Source organism: Jaculus jaculus, chromosome 23, assembly GCF_020740685.1.
Source record: "Jaculus jaculus isolate mJacJac1 chromosome 23, mJacJac1.mat.Y.cur, whole genome shotgun sequence".
In the NCBI taxonomy this organism is placed as follows: Eukaryota; Metazoa; Chordata; class Mammalia; order Rodentia; family Dipodidae; genus Jaculus; species Jaculus jaculus.
Window position 1 is genome coordinate 2454374 of NC_059124.1, and position 16995 is coordinate 2471368.

The following is a 16995-nucleotide window of genomic DNA, read 5'->3' on the forward strand; positions in this document are numbered from 1 at the left end:
GGTGGAGAAGTCAAGACAAGGTCTTGTTACATAGTCCTGCTTAGCCTTATACTCATTACATATAGCAGGTTGGCCTTGAACATGAAATTCTCCTGCCCCAGCTTCCTAAGTCTCAGATTGCCACCATGCCCCACTTGGAAAGAAGTCTTTTCGTAATAGTCTTTCAGTAAGTTTACTTTACCAGCTACCAATCACAATGCTGCCATAGGAAAAATAAAATCCTAGCACCCTTGTGAGGTAGAGGTTATGTGTGTCATATAGAAGAAAGCTGAGGGTGATGGGGATTAGAGTTTTACACCAAATGGAAGTTTTTCAAACCACCAAAGGTTTTTTTTTTGAAAGTGTGCCAAAAAGGAATATACCACCTTAGCCCCAAACTTGATGCCGCAGTAAGCATAATAGTTTCCTTTTGTCTACTAACACGCATAGCCATATCTCCCTAAAGGCAGCTTGAAATAATGTCATTATTTGTAGTCCAAATGTAGTCTGAAAAATAAATAGCACTAGAAACTAAAAAGTAAGCACACACACAATTTATAATTCCATCCCCATGAAGCCGGCAGACTAATGCAGCTCACAGGCTTAAGGATGGTTTGCATTGCGCGAACTTGACAGTTACATTTTCACTAATGCTCACAGACGTCCTTGCACACTCGGCGGAGGATGTGGGTGCCACTGCTGAAGCCACACTGCTGCGTCCTAGGAACCAGAGAGAGGCCCTCCTGAGGCAAAATGGTGTTTGAAAACCGTAGCTCTTGATCTGCTCTGCACATTTTAACTGTCTCCTGCGGTCGATGCTGAGAGCCGTGGGCCATTGGCCGCTGCAGCTGGCAAGACTTTGGACACTTCAGTCTACTTCTTCATGTGATATCCCAAGTATCTTTTCCTAGAGGGGAGAAGGAAGGAGATTCTTCAAATTCCAAGTTTGATTCACTGTTGAAAGCAAAGCATGTGCCTGTGAGCTCTGCTCCTGGCCCAGGTGTGACCTGAGGCTCAGAGAACCTGCTGGGGTTAGGGGAAGGGTTTGGAAAGGTGACCCCACATTATTGGTGTGCCCGCCAGGAAAACATCAGCTAACGTCTTCGGTTATGTGTCCAGCTAACGGGCTGGTCTTTTCTTGAGGCTGCATTTAAAATTCCAAAGAGTTGTTCTGAAAGGTGACTGTGGAGGCTATAAACCTCCCTTCTTTTTTCTTATTTTAGAGAGAGAAAAATAGAGAGACAGAAAGAGACAAAAATGAGAGACCCAGAGAGAAATGACACACCAGGACCTCAGCCACTGCAATCAAACTCCAGATGTTTGCGCCACCTAGCTGGCATGTGCAACTTGGTGCTTGCCTCACCTTTGTGCATCTGGCTTCTGTGGGATTTGGAGAGTTGAACATGGGTCCTTATGAGTCCTTAGGCTTTGCAGGTAAGCGCCTTAACTGCTGAGCCATCTCTCCAGCCCTGAGAACCTCCCTTCTAGGAGCAACAGACAGCTGTGGCTGCAGGACACAGTGACTGCAACACAAGTATCTTACTGAACGGGAAGCTGCCGTGTTTGGTCGTTCCGGCTGCCTAGAGGCCCCCAGCTATTCCCCGTTTCCATTCCCACAGGGCAGGGGTTGTGGTACGCATGGACACTCCCAGCTGTTTACATGGGTGCTGGGGAATCGAACCAGGTCCTCACACCTCATGCTTGCATGGCAGGCACTCTTACCCACTACACCATCCCTAGCTCTGGATCATTTATTAAATATGTGATTTAGAGGAACAGTTCCCTCTCCCTTGCTGGAACTCCAATCCAGGGCCTCGTGCATGCCACGCCCATCCTGCTCCGCACACCACATCCCCCATTCTACTTTTCTCTTTGTTCATCATGGTTCCTTGAAGCACAACATCAAATCCAAGTTTTCCTACTTTGTCTTTTGTTCCTTGTGGTCTTGGTTAAAAAAAAAAAAAAAAAAAGCAATTGTTTTATGGCATTTCAGCTACATGAGTAGGCGAGAGAACTTTTTATTTTGATGCCCAGGAAGCCAGCCTGTGTGGTGGTGCCAGGGTCAGTGTGGCCATGCCCAGACCTATCCAACCTTCTGCTGATCCCCAGACCAGCTTTGGGGAATGAGGACTAAGGATAATGTGAGTGAACACCTGTCCTCCTAAGAGCAGCCTAAGGCAATTGGGAGGTTAAAATCCTGGGGTGGCATTTTGGCAAGGATGACCTCATGTGGACTTTGAACATGGGGACATGAGGGGAGGGAGGGATCAGGAAGTGGGGAAAGGAGATGGAAGATGGGTTGAGGCTTAGGCAGAGGGAAGATGTTTGTTTTGATTGATGTCAGCTCATTAAAAAGAGACAAAAGGTCAACTGCTTGTTTTTATCAAAATGTCCCTGGCAAAATGGCCAGGGTGAAAGCAGCCATGACAAATGTTGTGTGCCCTGAATCTCTGCACGAAGATCAGCCTGACTGGTTTCCAAAGGGGGGGAAAGCGAGTCTGCTTGTCCTTGTCCAGTGTCACCACGGGAATTCTGTTGCCTACAGAATTTGTAAAGACAGAAATTACAGCCATCTAAACATCTCATATCACCACCTCTTCATTTCCTGCGTCATGTAACCCGTCCCTGTCCCCACATACATACCCCACATGCCCTTGGGGCGCTCAGTAAATATTTATGGGTAGTGAGCACTAAAAATACATTCGCACCACTGAGACATAGCTCATGCCGCTTGAGAGTCCTAAGCCCATGAGAACTGGTTCTCAGATGTGTTCCCGCCATTAAAAATCTTCCCAGTGCATCCGATCCGCCATTAGAGAATATGCCTCTTCTTGTCATCTTGGTTCTTTTCTTTTTAAAAAATTGTTTTCTTTTTTAAAAAACTTAATTTTTGCCGGGCGTGGTGGTGCACACCTTTAATCCCAGCACTAGGGAGGCAGAGGTAGGAGAATTGCTGTGAGTTTGAGGCCACCCTGAGACTCCATAGTGAAGTCCAGGTCAGCCTGGGCTACAGTGAGACCCTACCTCGAAAAACCAAAAAAAAAAAAAACCTTAATTTTTTATTTTTTAAATATTTATTTATTTATTTGACAGAGAGAAAGAGTGAGAGAGAGAGAGAGAGAGAGAGAATGGGCATACCAGGACTCCAGCCACTGCAAATGAACTCCAGACACATGTGCCCCTGTGCATCTGGCTTACGTGGATCCTGGGGAATTGAACCTGGGTCCTGTGGCTTTGCAGACAAACACCCTAACTGCTAAGCCATCCCTCCAGCCCTTAAAAACGTTTTTTAATTTACTTGAGAGAGAGAAGCATATATATATATATATATATATGTATATATATATATATATATATATATAGAGAGAGAGAGAGAGAGAGAGAGAGAGAGAGAGAATGAATGATGCATGTGCTACCTTGTGCATCTGGCTTATGTGGGTCCTGGGGAATCAAACCTGGGTCCTGAGGCTTTGCAGGCAAACACCTTAACCACTAAGCCATCTCTCCAGCCCTCTTTTCTCTTTTTGTTTTCTTGAGTTAGAGTAGCCCAGGCTGGCTTCAAACACTTGATTCTACTGCCTTAGCCTGCCAAGTGTCAGGATTTACAGACGTGCAGGCGTGCTCAGTTGAAAAGATATGGTTTCTCCGGTATGTGTGTATGTATGTATGGCATGAAAGTGTGTGTGTAAAGGTGTGTGCACAAGACTGTGAAGACCAGAGGTTGATACTGGATGTGTTCCTCTACCATCTATCCACCTTATTTTTATGAGCCAGGGTATCTCACTGAACCCAAAACTCACCAATTGCGCTAGCTACCACACCCCAAGGATTGTCTCTGTCTCTGCAGCATTGGGATTGAAGCACTTGTCAACCAGCCTGGCGCAGCAACCACTGAGTGATCGCTCCAGCCCCAAGAAGATGCAGTTGTACGTGGGGTGCACTTACCCAGCCACCATGCTGCTGGATCCAGGGTGAGAAGTGCTCTTTCAGGTACTTGGTCCCAAAGCCCAGCACCCTGTTCATTGGGTGGTTATCTATCGCCGTGAGCTTGGCTATGGCGTCTATTGCAAGGGCTGCCTTGAAGCTCTGGACTTTGACTTCTGATTCTCCTCGGGTATCCACATCCCCTAAGAACCGGTCTGTAATGGTCTTGAAAAGCGAGTAGGACAGCCCATCCTGGAAGCAGCTCATCAAAGCCTTGTCTTTCTTTAGCTGTATATGAGAGGAGAGGCATTCAGTAGAGCAGCTTAGCTCAGACAGAGCCATTTTTTTTAATCCAAAAAGCACTTAGCAGAAAGACCCTGGGTTCCAGTCTCAACCATGGCACAGCCCTATTCAGAAGCAGACAAAGCTGCCTTGTGAATCCATTTAATTGTGAAAAATAAGGTTACACATGAACAATTTACACAACCCTTAAATACTACCTGAACACCCAGGATGGGCAGATACCATGGATGAGGGGGAGAGAGAATGGATGAGAGAGACCATGGATGATGGAGAGAGACCATGAGGATGGAGAGAGACCATGGGTGATGGAGAGACCACGGATGATGGAGAGACCACGGATGATGGAGAGACCATGGATGATGGAGAGAGACCATGAGGATGGAGAGAGACCATGGATGATGTAGAGACCATGGATGATGGCGAGACCATGGGTGATGGAGAGACCATGGATGATGGAGAGACCACGGATGATGGAGAGACCACGGATGATGGAGAGACCATGGATGGTGGAGAGAGACCATGGATGATGAGAGACCATGGATGATGGAGAGACCATGGATAAGGGGGAGAGACTCAGTTGAATAAGATGCATGTTCTCCATCAGGTCTAGGATCTTATGCAAAATGGGGCTGCATGTTTTTTTGAGAGGTGGAGTAATGGGCAGGACTTCAGTTTTTGGTGTTTGCCTCTGCCCCACCCTTTCACCCTGACTCACTGTGCACTCTGGGGATATCAGCAATCATTCATGTTTAGTTTGGTCATTCTCCAATAGGATGACAAGAGCACAGCACTAGCCATGAACAAGGGGATCTGGGAATGACCTTCACTGTGTTATTTGTAAGTGGAGTGAGACGGAGAGGAGAGAGAAAATATGAATGGCTGCACCAGGGCCTCTAGCCACTGCAAACAGATGCCAGATGCATGGACCACTTTGTACATCTGGCTTTACATGGGTACTGGGGAATCAAATCCAGGTTGTTAGACTTTGAGGGAAAGCGCCTGAGCCATCTTCTCAGCCCCGACCATCATTTAAAAAAATATTCTCGGGCTGGAGAGATGGCTTAGCAGTTAAGCGCTTGCCTGTGAAGCCTAAGGACTCCGGTTCGAGGCTCGGTTCCCCAGGTCCCACGTTAGCCAGATGCACAAGGGGGCGCACGCGTCTGGAGTTCGTTTGCAGCGGCTGGAAGCCCTGGCGCGTCCATTCTCTCTCTCTCCCTCTATCCGTCTTTCTCTCTATGTCTGTCGCACTCAAATAAATAAATAATTAAATAAAAATATTCTCCCTAGCTACAGATGATTGGGCTTCTGCGTGAAAAGGAAAATACTAGCAGAGGCCAATAAGTTAAAAAGGAGACATAAAGGGAAAAGAAAGGAAGGGAGGAGGGTACTTAATAGGTTGATATTGTATATATGTAAGTACAATGATTGAGATGGGGAGGTAATATGATGGAGAATGGAATTTCAAAGGGGAAAGTGTCTTGGGGGGGGGAAGGAGGGAATTACCATGGGATATTTTTTTATAATCATGGAAAATGTTAATAAAAATTAAAAAAAATTCTGGGTTGGAGAGATGGCTTAGCAGTTAAGCACTTGCCTGTGAAGCCTAAAGATGCTGGTTTGAGGCTCGACTCCCCAGGACCCACGTTAGCCAGATGCACAAGGGGGCGCATGCATCTGGAGTTTGTTTGCAGTGGCTGGAGGCCCTGGCGTGTCCATTCTCTATCTGTCTCTTTCTCTCTCTGTCTGTCACTCTCAAATAAATAAATGAATAACTAATTGAAAAATATTCTAAGGGGCTGGAGAGAAGGCTTAGCAGTTAAGGCATTTGCCTGCAAAGCCTAAGGACCCAGGTTTGATTCTCCAGGTCTCATGTAAGCCAGATGCACAAGATGGCACATGCTTCTGGAGTCTGTTTTCAGTGGCTAGAGGCCCATTTTCGCTCTCTCTCTCTCTCTCCTCTGTCTCAAATAAAAATAAATTTAAAAAATTTTAAAAATAAAATAAAATGGTACAACCCACTCTGAATGCCAGGAAGCCTACTTCTTCTCTCAGTTGTGCTGGCTCTGTGGCCAAATGCTCAGAGAGACTATTACCAGACATAACCCAGTGACTATACAGGAGAAGGTTTCATTGAGGACCCGGGCCTTTGAGCAACTAGGGAACACAGATATCCAGGCTATGGGGCAATTGCAAGCGTGCAAACTTCACTGGGGATCAGTTACATGGGGAATGAGATGAATAATCCTTTTCAGTGGATTTTAATTTTCTGATGTCTCTCCTTGCAATAATAACACAGTTACTTTTCTAGTTTCCAAAAATTCCAGTGAGGCTCCAGAAGGTTCACTTCATGCTTTCCAGGGTGATTCAGTTTTGAGAGGTTGCCAGCATGAAGATGGAGACGCCAAGGGAAATAAAATTCAGGACTCAGTGGAAACCAGAACTGGTGAGGCCAGAGCCTGGCGGCACAAGCCCATTCTCATGCCCTAGTGCGTGGGTAGAGGCCGAAATCACACGGGCTTAAGGCACTTCATACCTCTCTTCCCAATTGATCCCCGGAATGTTTCAGCAACTCAACAATTTTGCCTATTATTTGGTCTTCTTCGTCTGCTGGGGGAGAGGGAAATTCCAGTTATTTCTTGCAAGAGAGGCTTAAAATGATCTTCAATATTCCCAGTGGCGATGCTTGTAGCTTGGTTAGGGACTAAGGAAGAAGTAAGTTTTCTATTTCTTATTTTTTTAAGTTATTTATGCAAACGAAATCCAGATGCATGTGCCACCTTGTGCGTCTGGCTTATGTGGGTCCTGGGGAATCAACCCTGATTCCAGGCTTCACAGGCAAGCACTTAACTGCTAAGCTATCTCTCCAGCCTACCTTTTTATATTATTTCAAAATTTGATTGATTTTATGAGTAAAATTTATACTTCCTATTCCATGCCTCTATCGCAAAGTGAGGTACAAGTGAGTGAAATTAACAAATTCTTCCATTCCCAAGACTAAATGGCAGATGGATTAAAAATTCAGTTTTGTTGGTGTTTGGTGTGTTTGTGGGAACAGAAGAGGTAGGCTATGATTTTTTTTTTTTTTTTTTGGTCTCACACTTTCTAGCACAAGAAAACACAATGACAAAAATGGCCATTGCAATCCCAGAACTCAGGAGGCAGAGGTATGAGGCTTGCCATGAGTTTGAGACTACATAGTTCTGAGACTAGCGAATTCCAGCTCAGCCTGGGCTAGAATGAGACCCTATCTTGGAAAAAAAAAAAAGAGGTTATTGTTACAGAACGGAATTCAGAGACCGGTTACTGAGGGTCCAGTATTTCTGACTTAGGGTTGAATCTCTAAGGTGCCGGGGTCCACATGCTTGGATACAGGCGCACAAGAGGCCAAGGGAAGGTTGAGTGATGGGAAGAGCTCAGCAAGAGTGTGGGGCTCTCACATTACTTGAGTGAAAAAAGGGGTGCAGCTTCCCCAGCCCTGGGCAGTCGCCTCTCTTTCCGCCTGTCTGGGAAAGCTAAGCTGCCGTGGGAGCCATCTGGATCCCGGGAGCGTACAGGGGAGGAACCTCTTGGCTTTAACTCTGCTTAGGCTATCACATTCCTCCTTCTCCCAGGCACACTTGAGACAGCCACAAAGCCTTTTTTTTAAGCAGGCTCAGAAATCCCAGTCAAATCCACTGTGGCAATCCGGCCACCTTGCCCCCGCCTCCCTGAGTACAGCAGACAGTGGACAAAGCAGTGTCCCTGCCTCAGGGATTCGGGGACACTGCCACCTTTGTCCTTCAGAGTGCTGCAGACCTGGGAGCCACCAGTGTTTCCCACACCCCACTGGAATGTCACTGGTGGCGCACGCCTCTAATCCAGGCGCTCGGGAGGCAGAGGCAGGAGGATCGTGGTGAGTTCAGCCTGAGACTATGTAGCGAATTCCAGGTCAGCCTGGGCTAGAGCGAGACCCTACCTTGAAAAAAACAAAACAAAAAAGAACGTCCTTGGAGAAAGGAGGTAATGTATGCGTCTAGAGTGTTTGCAGTAGCTGGAGGCCGTGGTGCACCCATTATCTCTCTTGCTATCTCTCAAATGCATATATAATAATCAACTTTTTGAAAAAAAAACCCTCTCTTTCTTAAAAAATATATATTTATTTATTTGAGAGAGAGAGAGGCAGATAGCGTGTGAGAATTGGCACACTGGGGCCTTCAGCCACTGCAAACAAACTCCAGATGCATGCACCACCTTGTGCATTTGGCTCACACAGGTCCTAGAGAATTGAACCTGGGTTCTTTGGCTTAGCTTAAGGCTTAAGGCTTAAGACAACCACCTTAACTGCTAAGCCATCCCTCCAGCCCATAAAACTTTCCTTTCTTAAGTTGTTTCCGTTATATATTTTTGTCACCACAACAAGAAGTACAGTGGTGTCTAGCCGAACGTGGTGGCGCACGCCTTCAATCCCAGCGCTGGGGAGGCAGAGGTAGGAGGATCGCTGTGAGTTCGAGGCCACCCTGAGACTCCATAGTGAATTCTAGGTCAGCCTGGGCCAGAGTGAGACCCTAACTTGAAAAACAAAACAAACAAAACAAGCATAGTGATGTCTGATAGTCAGACAGCCTACGATTTCTCACAGGATTCCAAAGCAGTATTTGACATCCTAGGTTTGATACTCCACCTCTACCCAGGGCCAGCACTACACGCTCAGATTTAGTATTCCTCGCTTTCTCTCTTACACTTTTCTTCTGACTTAGCAATGAGCCTAGCGCTTTGGTTCAACCTGTTCGTGCCATCACTATGCCTTGGGCTGATGCCTCAGGCTAGAGTTCGAGGCTTCCATTGAGTTGCTGTCAAGTGGGCAGCGACTCTCAAGCCGCCCAGCCTAGAGCTGAACAAAGACCTAGATATGCACACATTTGTGCCCGGCACATACCCAACCCACTGACTCACAGGAAGGCTGAGCTTTCTTCGAACCTGCAGCCGTAAGCAGGAACACCTCATGCTGGAGGAACTGACTCTCTGGCGCCGTACTTTCTTTGAACTTGAAGCTTTCCCATTGGGTGTCTTCTGGGGGTGGCCACGAGCAAACAATTTCAGCTACTCGATTGGCAATGGAAGCAACTTTGGGGTCCACAGCTGCAAAAAGAAAACAAACAAACAGTGATGAGGGGTCCCTTCCCAGAACTGGGCATGGCTCTCTGATGGCCTGGTCTGGAGTGAGGAGACTGGCTCAGAATGAGAGACTATGTTGGGGAGTCTCTGTGTGAGGAAGGCAATCTTCAGGCAGGGTCGGCATTTGCCTGGCAGGGACTCGAATGAGGGAGGAGTTCACAAAGGAATGACTGTCACCGAGAGACAGTGACCCATCCATGTCCTCACGATGATGCCTTATGAAATGACGTCCCCTTTCCCCCTTTGCCAAACGAGAAACATAAAACTTGTTTGGAAGGAAGGACTTAGCTCTTTGCTTTAGGAACGGGTTGCTCATAACATGCTTTTGTTTTTGTTCTTTTTATTATTTACTTTTAGGACATCCTTCATACCTTGGAGAGTTGAGCCCCTATGTGCATTAGAGGGTATCCAGTCATGTATCTTCATGTATCTTTACTCTCCACGGCTAATGAAAAGTATTCAATTAATGCTTCCAGATAAACAAGGATGTGTGGGGATAGCAGGGCATGGTGGAACATGCCTGTATTCTTGGCATTCAGGAGGGCCATGAGTTCAAGGTCAACCCTGTCTTGGAAAACAAACAAACAAACCAAAAATGCCAGGCGTGGTGGCACATGCCTTTAATCCCAGCACGCGGGAGGCAGAGGTTGGAGGATAGCCATGAGTTCGAGGCCACCTTGAGATTACAGAGTTAATTCCTACTCAGCCTGAGCCAGAATGAGACCTTACCTTGAAAAACAAAAAACAAAACAAAACAAAAAAACAAGAAACACCAGGGCTGGAGAGATGGCTCAGCAGTTAAGGTGCTTGCCTGCAAAGCCCAACAACCCTGATTCAATTCTCCAGTATATAGGTAAAGCCAGATGCACAAAGTGGTGCATGCACCTGGAGTTTGCAGTGGCCAGAGGCTCTGGCATGACCATTCACTCTCTGCTTCTCTTCTCTCTGTTTTCAAATAAGTAAAGTTTAAAAAAAAATTAAAAAGAGAGCCAGGTGTGGTGGCGCATGTCTTTAATCCCAGCACTCAGGAGGCAGAGGTAGGAGGATTGCCATGAGTTCGAGGCCACCCTAAGACTACATAGTAAATTCCAGGTCAGCCTGAGCTAGAGTGAGATCCTACCTCGAAAAAAAATAAATTAATAAAAAGAGCTGGAGAGATGGCTCAGCAGTTAAGGCGCTTGCCTGCAAAGCCTGACAACCTAGGTTCGATTCCTCAGCACCCACGGAAAGCGAGATATACAAAGTGGTGCTTGTGCCAGCTCGTTGGCAGTGGCAAAAGCCCCTGGCCCGCCCATTCCTGCCAGGCATGGTGGTGCACACCTTTAATCCAGGCACTTGGGAGGTGGAGGTAGGAGAACTGCTATGAGTTTGAGGCCAGCCTGGAACTATAGAGTGAGATCCAGGTCGGCCTGAGCTAGAGTGAGGCCCTACCTTGGAAAAAGTAAAATAAAATATAAAATAAAATAAATAAAAATGTAAATCTTGGCTGAATATTTTTTAAGCCCAACAAAGAGTATAGTTCACCTTCATGAATTTATAATCTAGGCAGTGCTGTGTTGTGTATTTGTACATAGGAGTATAGAATAAAGCATTTCTGGACAGGATGATGTATATGGCATGGGCTCCCTTAATGCCCTGTCAGAAACAAGTCAACTTTGGGCGTGGCTGGGCACAGGGTGGGGTGGGGTGGGCAGGTCTATGGTTAAGTTCTTGGGCAGTGAACTTGGCATTGGCTTTTCACTAATCTCACCTTTGGAAGCTTATCGAAGCAGTTGTGTATGCTCAAAGAATAACACTCACCAAGTCTTAAAGAAATGGAGTGTAATAAGGGTTTGGGGTCAGCCCAGCCTACAGAGCAAGACCTTGTTTCAAAAACCAACAAATAGGGGCTGGAGAGATGGCTTAGTGGTTGAGGCACTTGCCTGTGAAACCTAAGGACCTAGGTTTGATTCCCTAGTGCCCACATAAACCAGATGCACAGGAGGTGCGTGAGTCTGGAATTTGTTTGCAGTTTGGCACTCATTCCCTATTTGCCTCTTCTCTCTCTCTCTCTCTCACAGACACACACACAAATAAATGAAATAAATAAACAAACAGGGGGCTGGTGCAATGGCTTAGAGGTTAAGGCGCTTGCCTGCAAAGCTTAAGGACTCATGTTTGATTCTCCAGATCCCACACAAGTCAGATGCACGAGTGATGCAAGTGTGCAAAGTCACACATGCACACGAGGGGGCGCACACATCTGGAGTCCGACTGCAGTGGCTGGAGGCCCTGGCGTGCAAGTCTCTCACTCTTGCTTGCTCAGATTAAGAAAAATTTCATATATATAATTAATTAATTATATATATAAAATTATATATATATGGAGAGAGAGAAAGTGGTAGATAGAGCAAACGGGTGCACCAGGGCCTCTAGCCACTCCAGACGCACGCGCCACCTTGTGCATCGGGCTTATGTGAGTACAAAGGAATCGAACCTGGGTCCTTACACTTTGTGGGCAAGCACCTTAACCACTAAGCCATTTCTCCAGCACTCTTTTATTTTTAAAAAATATTTTTATTTATTTATTTGTAAGCAGACAGCCAGAGAGAGAGAGAGAGAGAGAGAGAGAGAGAGAGAGAGGGAGGGAGGGAGGGAGAGGGAGGGCGAATGGGCATGCCAGCGCCCTTTGCCACTGCAAACAAACTCCAAATGCACACACCACTTTGTGTATCTGGCTTTACATGAGTATTAGGGAATTGAACCTGGGCTGTCAGGTTTTACAAGCAGGTGCCTTTAACTGCCAGTTATAATCTGTAAAAAATTCTCTTTCTTCACTTATCTCCCCTAAAAAAGTGGGGGACAGATTATCTCAAGAAATTTCAAGCAAACAAACAACAACAGCAACAAAAAGGTCAAAGCGATAGATATTTCAGTAAAATGTCATTGATCCCAGGAAAGGGGGAAGAAAGGTCTGCAGGGGCCTCCTGTCCCCCAGAGTTGTACACAACTGGAGTCAGACACGGGGTGCGGGGAGGGGGTGCTGGAAAGACAGGAGGTATGCTCACAGGAGGCACCTGCTGCCTCTGGTGGGTAGGGTTGGGAAGGAAGAGAGGGCCCTGGGGACGCCTCCTTCACTCTAGAGTCAGGGCTGCTCCCTCGGCCACACTGGGTTCCCAGGGCGCACACCTCGCTCTGCTGAGAGGATTCAACACAGCCCACAGGACCTCTGGGCCATCCAGGCTATGTCTCCTTAAGCCACGCACTTCCAGAACCCTCTCTGCCTCATACGATTGGAGGGACAGGGTTTTTTCCCCCAGATATTTTTATTTATTTATTTGAGACAAAGAGGTAGATACAGAGAAAGAGAGAATGGGCACACCAGGGCCTCTCGCCACTGCAAATGCACTCCAGATGTATGTGCCACCTTGTGCATCTGGCTTATGTGGGTCTTGAGAATCAAACTGGGGTCCTTAGGTTTCAGAGGCAAATGCCTTAACCATTAAGCCATTGCCCCAGCCTGTAAATTTTTACATTATTTATTTAAAAAATTATTTATGTGGGCACTGAGGAATTGAACTTGGGTTATTGGGCTTTGCAGGCAAATGCCTTAACTGCTGAGCCACTCCCTAGCCCTCCAACCACCCCTTTTTTTCAATTTTTTTATTAACAACTTCCATGATTATAAAAAATACCCCATGGTAATACCCTCCCTCCCTCCACTTTCCTTTTTGAAACTCCATTCTCCATCGTATCTCCCCCCACATCAGTTTCTCTTTTATTTTGATGTCATGATCTTTCCTGGAGGAACAGTTTTTGGGCATCGTCCAGATACCGGTTCCTCCTGCCCCAAAGGCTGCAGGCTCTCTTGCGACCTTGGAGGGTGTTTTCTCCACGGCAGTGAACCTTCCCAAGCTATCCTCTTGTGGGCTGATTCTCAGAAAATTCCAGCTGGTGACAGTACTTGAAAACTAGGACATTACTGCCACCTGTTGACTCATTATTGACAAGTTACTCAGGCCCATCAAACCCAGCAGGAGAGGGGCTTTCTTTGAAAAATGTGGGCGCCTGGCATTGGGGATGGTTGAGGCTGGGGGTGAGTGGGGAGAGCTGCTGCTGATGTCTGAGGATGGAAGAGGACTCTACGCCAAAGCCCACTTATGATAATGTCTTATTGATTTTGTTCTAATTAAGGGGAAATTGTTTCTCAGGTTTTTTTTTAGGGTGGTTTATATTATGAAAAGTTTTTTTTTTGTTGTTGTTGTTGTTTATTTGTTTTTCAAGGTAGGGTCTCACTCTAGCCCAGGCTGACCTGGAATTCACTATGTGGTCTCAGGGTGGCCTCGAACTCACGGCGATCCTCCTACCTCTGCCTCCCGAGTGCTGGGATTAAAGGCGTGCGCCACCGTGCCAGGCTTGATTTTGTTTAAGACAGGGTCTTACTATGCAGTTCAAGTTGGCCTCTAACTTGCTGTGTAGCCAAGGCTCTCCTGGAGTTGGCAATCATCCTGAGCGCTGGCAGTGACAGATGGGAGCCACCAACCCAGGCCTGAATTTTTTTTGGGTATATCTATTTGACCCTTCCTTTCTTCCTCCCTCCTTCCCTCATTTCCTTCCTTCCTTCCTTCTCTTCCTCCCTCCTTTCCTCCTCCCTCCCTTCCTTTTTTTCCTTCTTTTTAGGGTTAGGGTCTTCCTTCCCTCCCTCCTTTCTTCTCACTCCTACTCTCTGCTCTTTTTGTTTTAGTTTTTTAAAAAATATTTTAGGGCTGGAGAGATGGCTTAGTGGTTAAGGCATTTATTTGTCTGCAAAGCCAAAGGATCCCGGTTCGATTCTCCAGGATCCACATAAGCCAGATGCACAAGGGGACACATGCATCTGGAGTTCGTTTACAGTGGCTGAAGGCCCTGGCGTGTCCATTCTCTTTCTCTCTCTCTCTGCCTCTTTCTCTGTATCAAATAAAAATTATTTTTGCCTACACACACACACACACACACACACATATGTATATACACATGTATATTGTTTTTGGCTTTTTTGAGGTAGGGTCTCACTCTAGTCCAGGCTGAACTGAAATTCACTAAGTAGTTTCAGGGTGGCCTCAAACTCACAGCGATCATCCTACCTCTGCCTCCCGAGTGCTGGGATTAAAGGCGTGCGCCACCATGCCTGGCTAAAATATTTTTTAACATGTATATATTTTTTATTGACAACTTCTATACTTATAGACAACAAACCATGGTATTTTCCTCTCCTCCCTTCCCCTCCCCTCCCTTCCCCCACTTTCCCCTTCACAACTCTGCTCTCCGTCATACCCCTCCCTCTCTCCATTAGTCTCTCTTTTAATTTTATGTCATCATCTTTTTCTCCTATTATGAGGGTCTTGTGTGGGTATTGCTAGGCACTGCGAGGTCTTGGATATCCAAATAAATAAAATATATTTTAAAAACTAAAAAAACATTTTATTATCAGCCAGGCACTGATGATATTTGATATAAGATAAAATATCATTTGAAATAATGATACTTATTATCAGTGGTGGCACATGCCTTTAATCCCAGCACTCAAGAGGCAGAGGTTGGAGGATCACTGAGTTCAAGGCCACCTTGAGACTACCAAGAGAATTCCAGGTCAGCCTGGGCTAGAGTGAGACCCTACCTTGAAACCCCCCCCAAAAATAATAATAATAAATAAATAAAATTACTTATTTGAGGGAAGAAGAAAGAGATTGAGAGAGGCAGAGAGAGAGAGGGAGAGGGAGAGGGAGAGAATGGGCACACCAGGACCTCTAGCCACTGCACACGAATTCCAGACACCACCTTGTGCATCTGGCTTTATGTGAATATTGGGGAATCGAACCAAGTTCTTAGGTTCACGGGCAAGTGCCTTAACCGCTAAGCCATCCCTCCAGCCCTTGTTTTAAGTTTTTTGAGACGGATCTCATGTAGCCCAGGCTGGCCTTGAACTTTCTTTTTTTTTAAATATATTTTATTTATTTGAGAGAAAGAGGGCAAGAGAAAGAGAGAATGGGCATACCTGGGCCTCCACATGTGCCCCCTTGTGCATCTGGCTTATGTGGGTCCTGGAGAATTGAACGGGGATCCTTTGGCTTTGTAGGCAAATGCTAAGCCATCTCTCCAGCCCCTGGCCTTGAACTTTCTACGTAAGCCGACTTGTGATTCTCCTGCCTCCACCTCCTGAGGGATGGGATCATAGGGTGCGCACCCTCATAGAACGTTCTTCTGTTTGATCTTCCCTACCATTAGCAGAAGGCTGGGTGGCTGGGAACCTTCCCATGTGCATCAGACACTGGGGCCCGAGAGGTCCGCTGGCCTAGGAAGAGATGGAGCCTCAACTCTGGCTGGGGTGCGTTCCTATCTTGGCTCCCTCGTGCAGAGGTCCAGTCATTTGGTGGCCAGTTTACAGACACGGAGCCAGTGTGCCACACCTGTGACCCTTTCTTCCACCTGCTTTCTGTGTGCTGTTGGAGAAAGTGGGGGGGCTTGTGATGGAAGACTAGTGGGGCATGACAAGTGTGGCCTGTTCTCAGTATCCAGGAAGTGACAGAACGGCGAGCCTCCTGGAGAGATGGCTTAGCGCTTAAGGCACAGGCCTGCGAAGCCCAAGGACCCAGGTTCGATTCTCCAGGCCCCGCGTAAGCCAGATGCACATGGTGGTGCATGCATCTGGAGTTCGTTTGCAGTGATTGGAAGCCCTGGCACACCCATTCTCTCTCTCTCACACACACACACTCTAACTGTAATAAATAAATAAAAATAAAATGCTAGAAAAAAACACAAAACAATGAGCCCACAAAGGGAGCGGCCTACCTTCACGCTCAAGGCACTGGTCCACGTTGGAAAGAGACCTGGCCGGCTGCTGGCCGTGGGAACCACTCTTCTGCTCCACAGCTACAGGACCTTGCAAGTGCAACACACTGGATGAGCTCTGCAAGGCGTCCTCCTTCTCCGTTACTCCAAAGAATGTCCTCCAAGAAGACTTCTTCTTGCCGAGGCCTATGCGCCTCTCACAGGAGGGGGAATTTCTACAGGGCCAAGGTATCTGCGTCCAAGACTCCGCTGACCAAGTTCCCAGAGCTTTCTGGGACAAGCTCCTGACTCTCTTCGGCTTGGGTGAGAGGAGGGCGGTCCCACCCTTGAAGACATGGTGTCTGGCATAGAAGGCCAGGATTTTGAATTCTATGCTGTTCGGGTCATCGTCCTCCAGGGGGATGTCTTCCAGGTCACACACACTGGTGCTGCACATGTTGGTCCTGGAACAAGAAAGGACCCATGTGTGTCTGTGTAGGTTAAGAGAGACTGGGAGGGCTGAAGAGATGGCTTAGTAGTTGAAGCACTTGCCTGTAAAGCCAAAGGAACCAGGTTCGATTCCCCAGGACCCACATAAGCCAGATGCAGAAGGTGGCGCATGCATCTGGAGTTTGTTTGCAGTGGCTGGATGCCCTAGCGTGCCCACTCTTTCTCTCTCTTTCCCTTCCCTCATTCTCTCTCAAATAAATAAAAATAAAATATTAAAAGAAGAGAGAGAGGGCTGGAGGGATGGCTTAGTGGTTAAGGCATTTGCCTGCAAAGCAAAAGGACCCAGGTTCCATTCCCCAGGGCCCACGTTAGCCAGATGCACAAGGGGGCACATGCATC

General features: G+C 46.9%; 1 protein-coding gene across 2 annotated transcripts; it reads right to left on the reverse strand.

Annotated features, from left to right (window-relative positions):
• Positions 1 to 847: 847 nt before the first annotated feature.
• Bcl2l14 (BCL2 like 14) lies at positions 848 to 16603 on the reverse strand. Of its 2 annotated transcripts, XM_045139774.1 has the most exons (6): positions 16168 to 16603; positions 9185 to 9324; positions 9127 to 9154; positions 6740 to 6813; positions 3925 to 4191; positions 848 to 886 (listed from the first exon to the last, which is right to left on the reverse strand). In XM_045139774.1, the coding sequence occupies exons 1-6, from the start codon at positions 16601 to 16603 to the stop codon at positions 848 to 850; spliced, it is 984 nt and encodes a 327-aa protein (XP_044995709.1). The 2 variants fall into 2 exon arrangements, with proteins under 2 accessions (XP_044995709.1, XP_004672387.1); XM_004672330.2 differs by having other exon boundaries at positions 9139 to 9324.
• Positions 16604 to 16995: the final 392 nt, after the last annotated feature.

Bases quoted from the DNA above. Each gene is read 5' to 3' on its own strand.
- Bcl2l14 (XM_004672330.2), bottom strand. From the start codon at position 16,603: ATGTGCAGCACCAGTGTGTGTGACCTGGAAGACATCCCCCTGGAGGAC. The intron at 6,814-9,138 runs GTGAGTCAGTGG...CCTCTCCCCCAG, and splicing joins GAAGAAAGCTCAGCCTTCCT to CAGACGAAGAAGACCAAATA. The intron at 4,192-6,739 runs GTATGAAGTGCC...TCTCATATACAG, and splicing joins GGGATCAATTGGGAAGAGAG to CTAAAGAAAGACAAGGCTTT.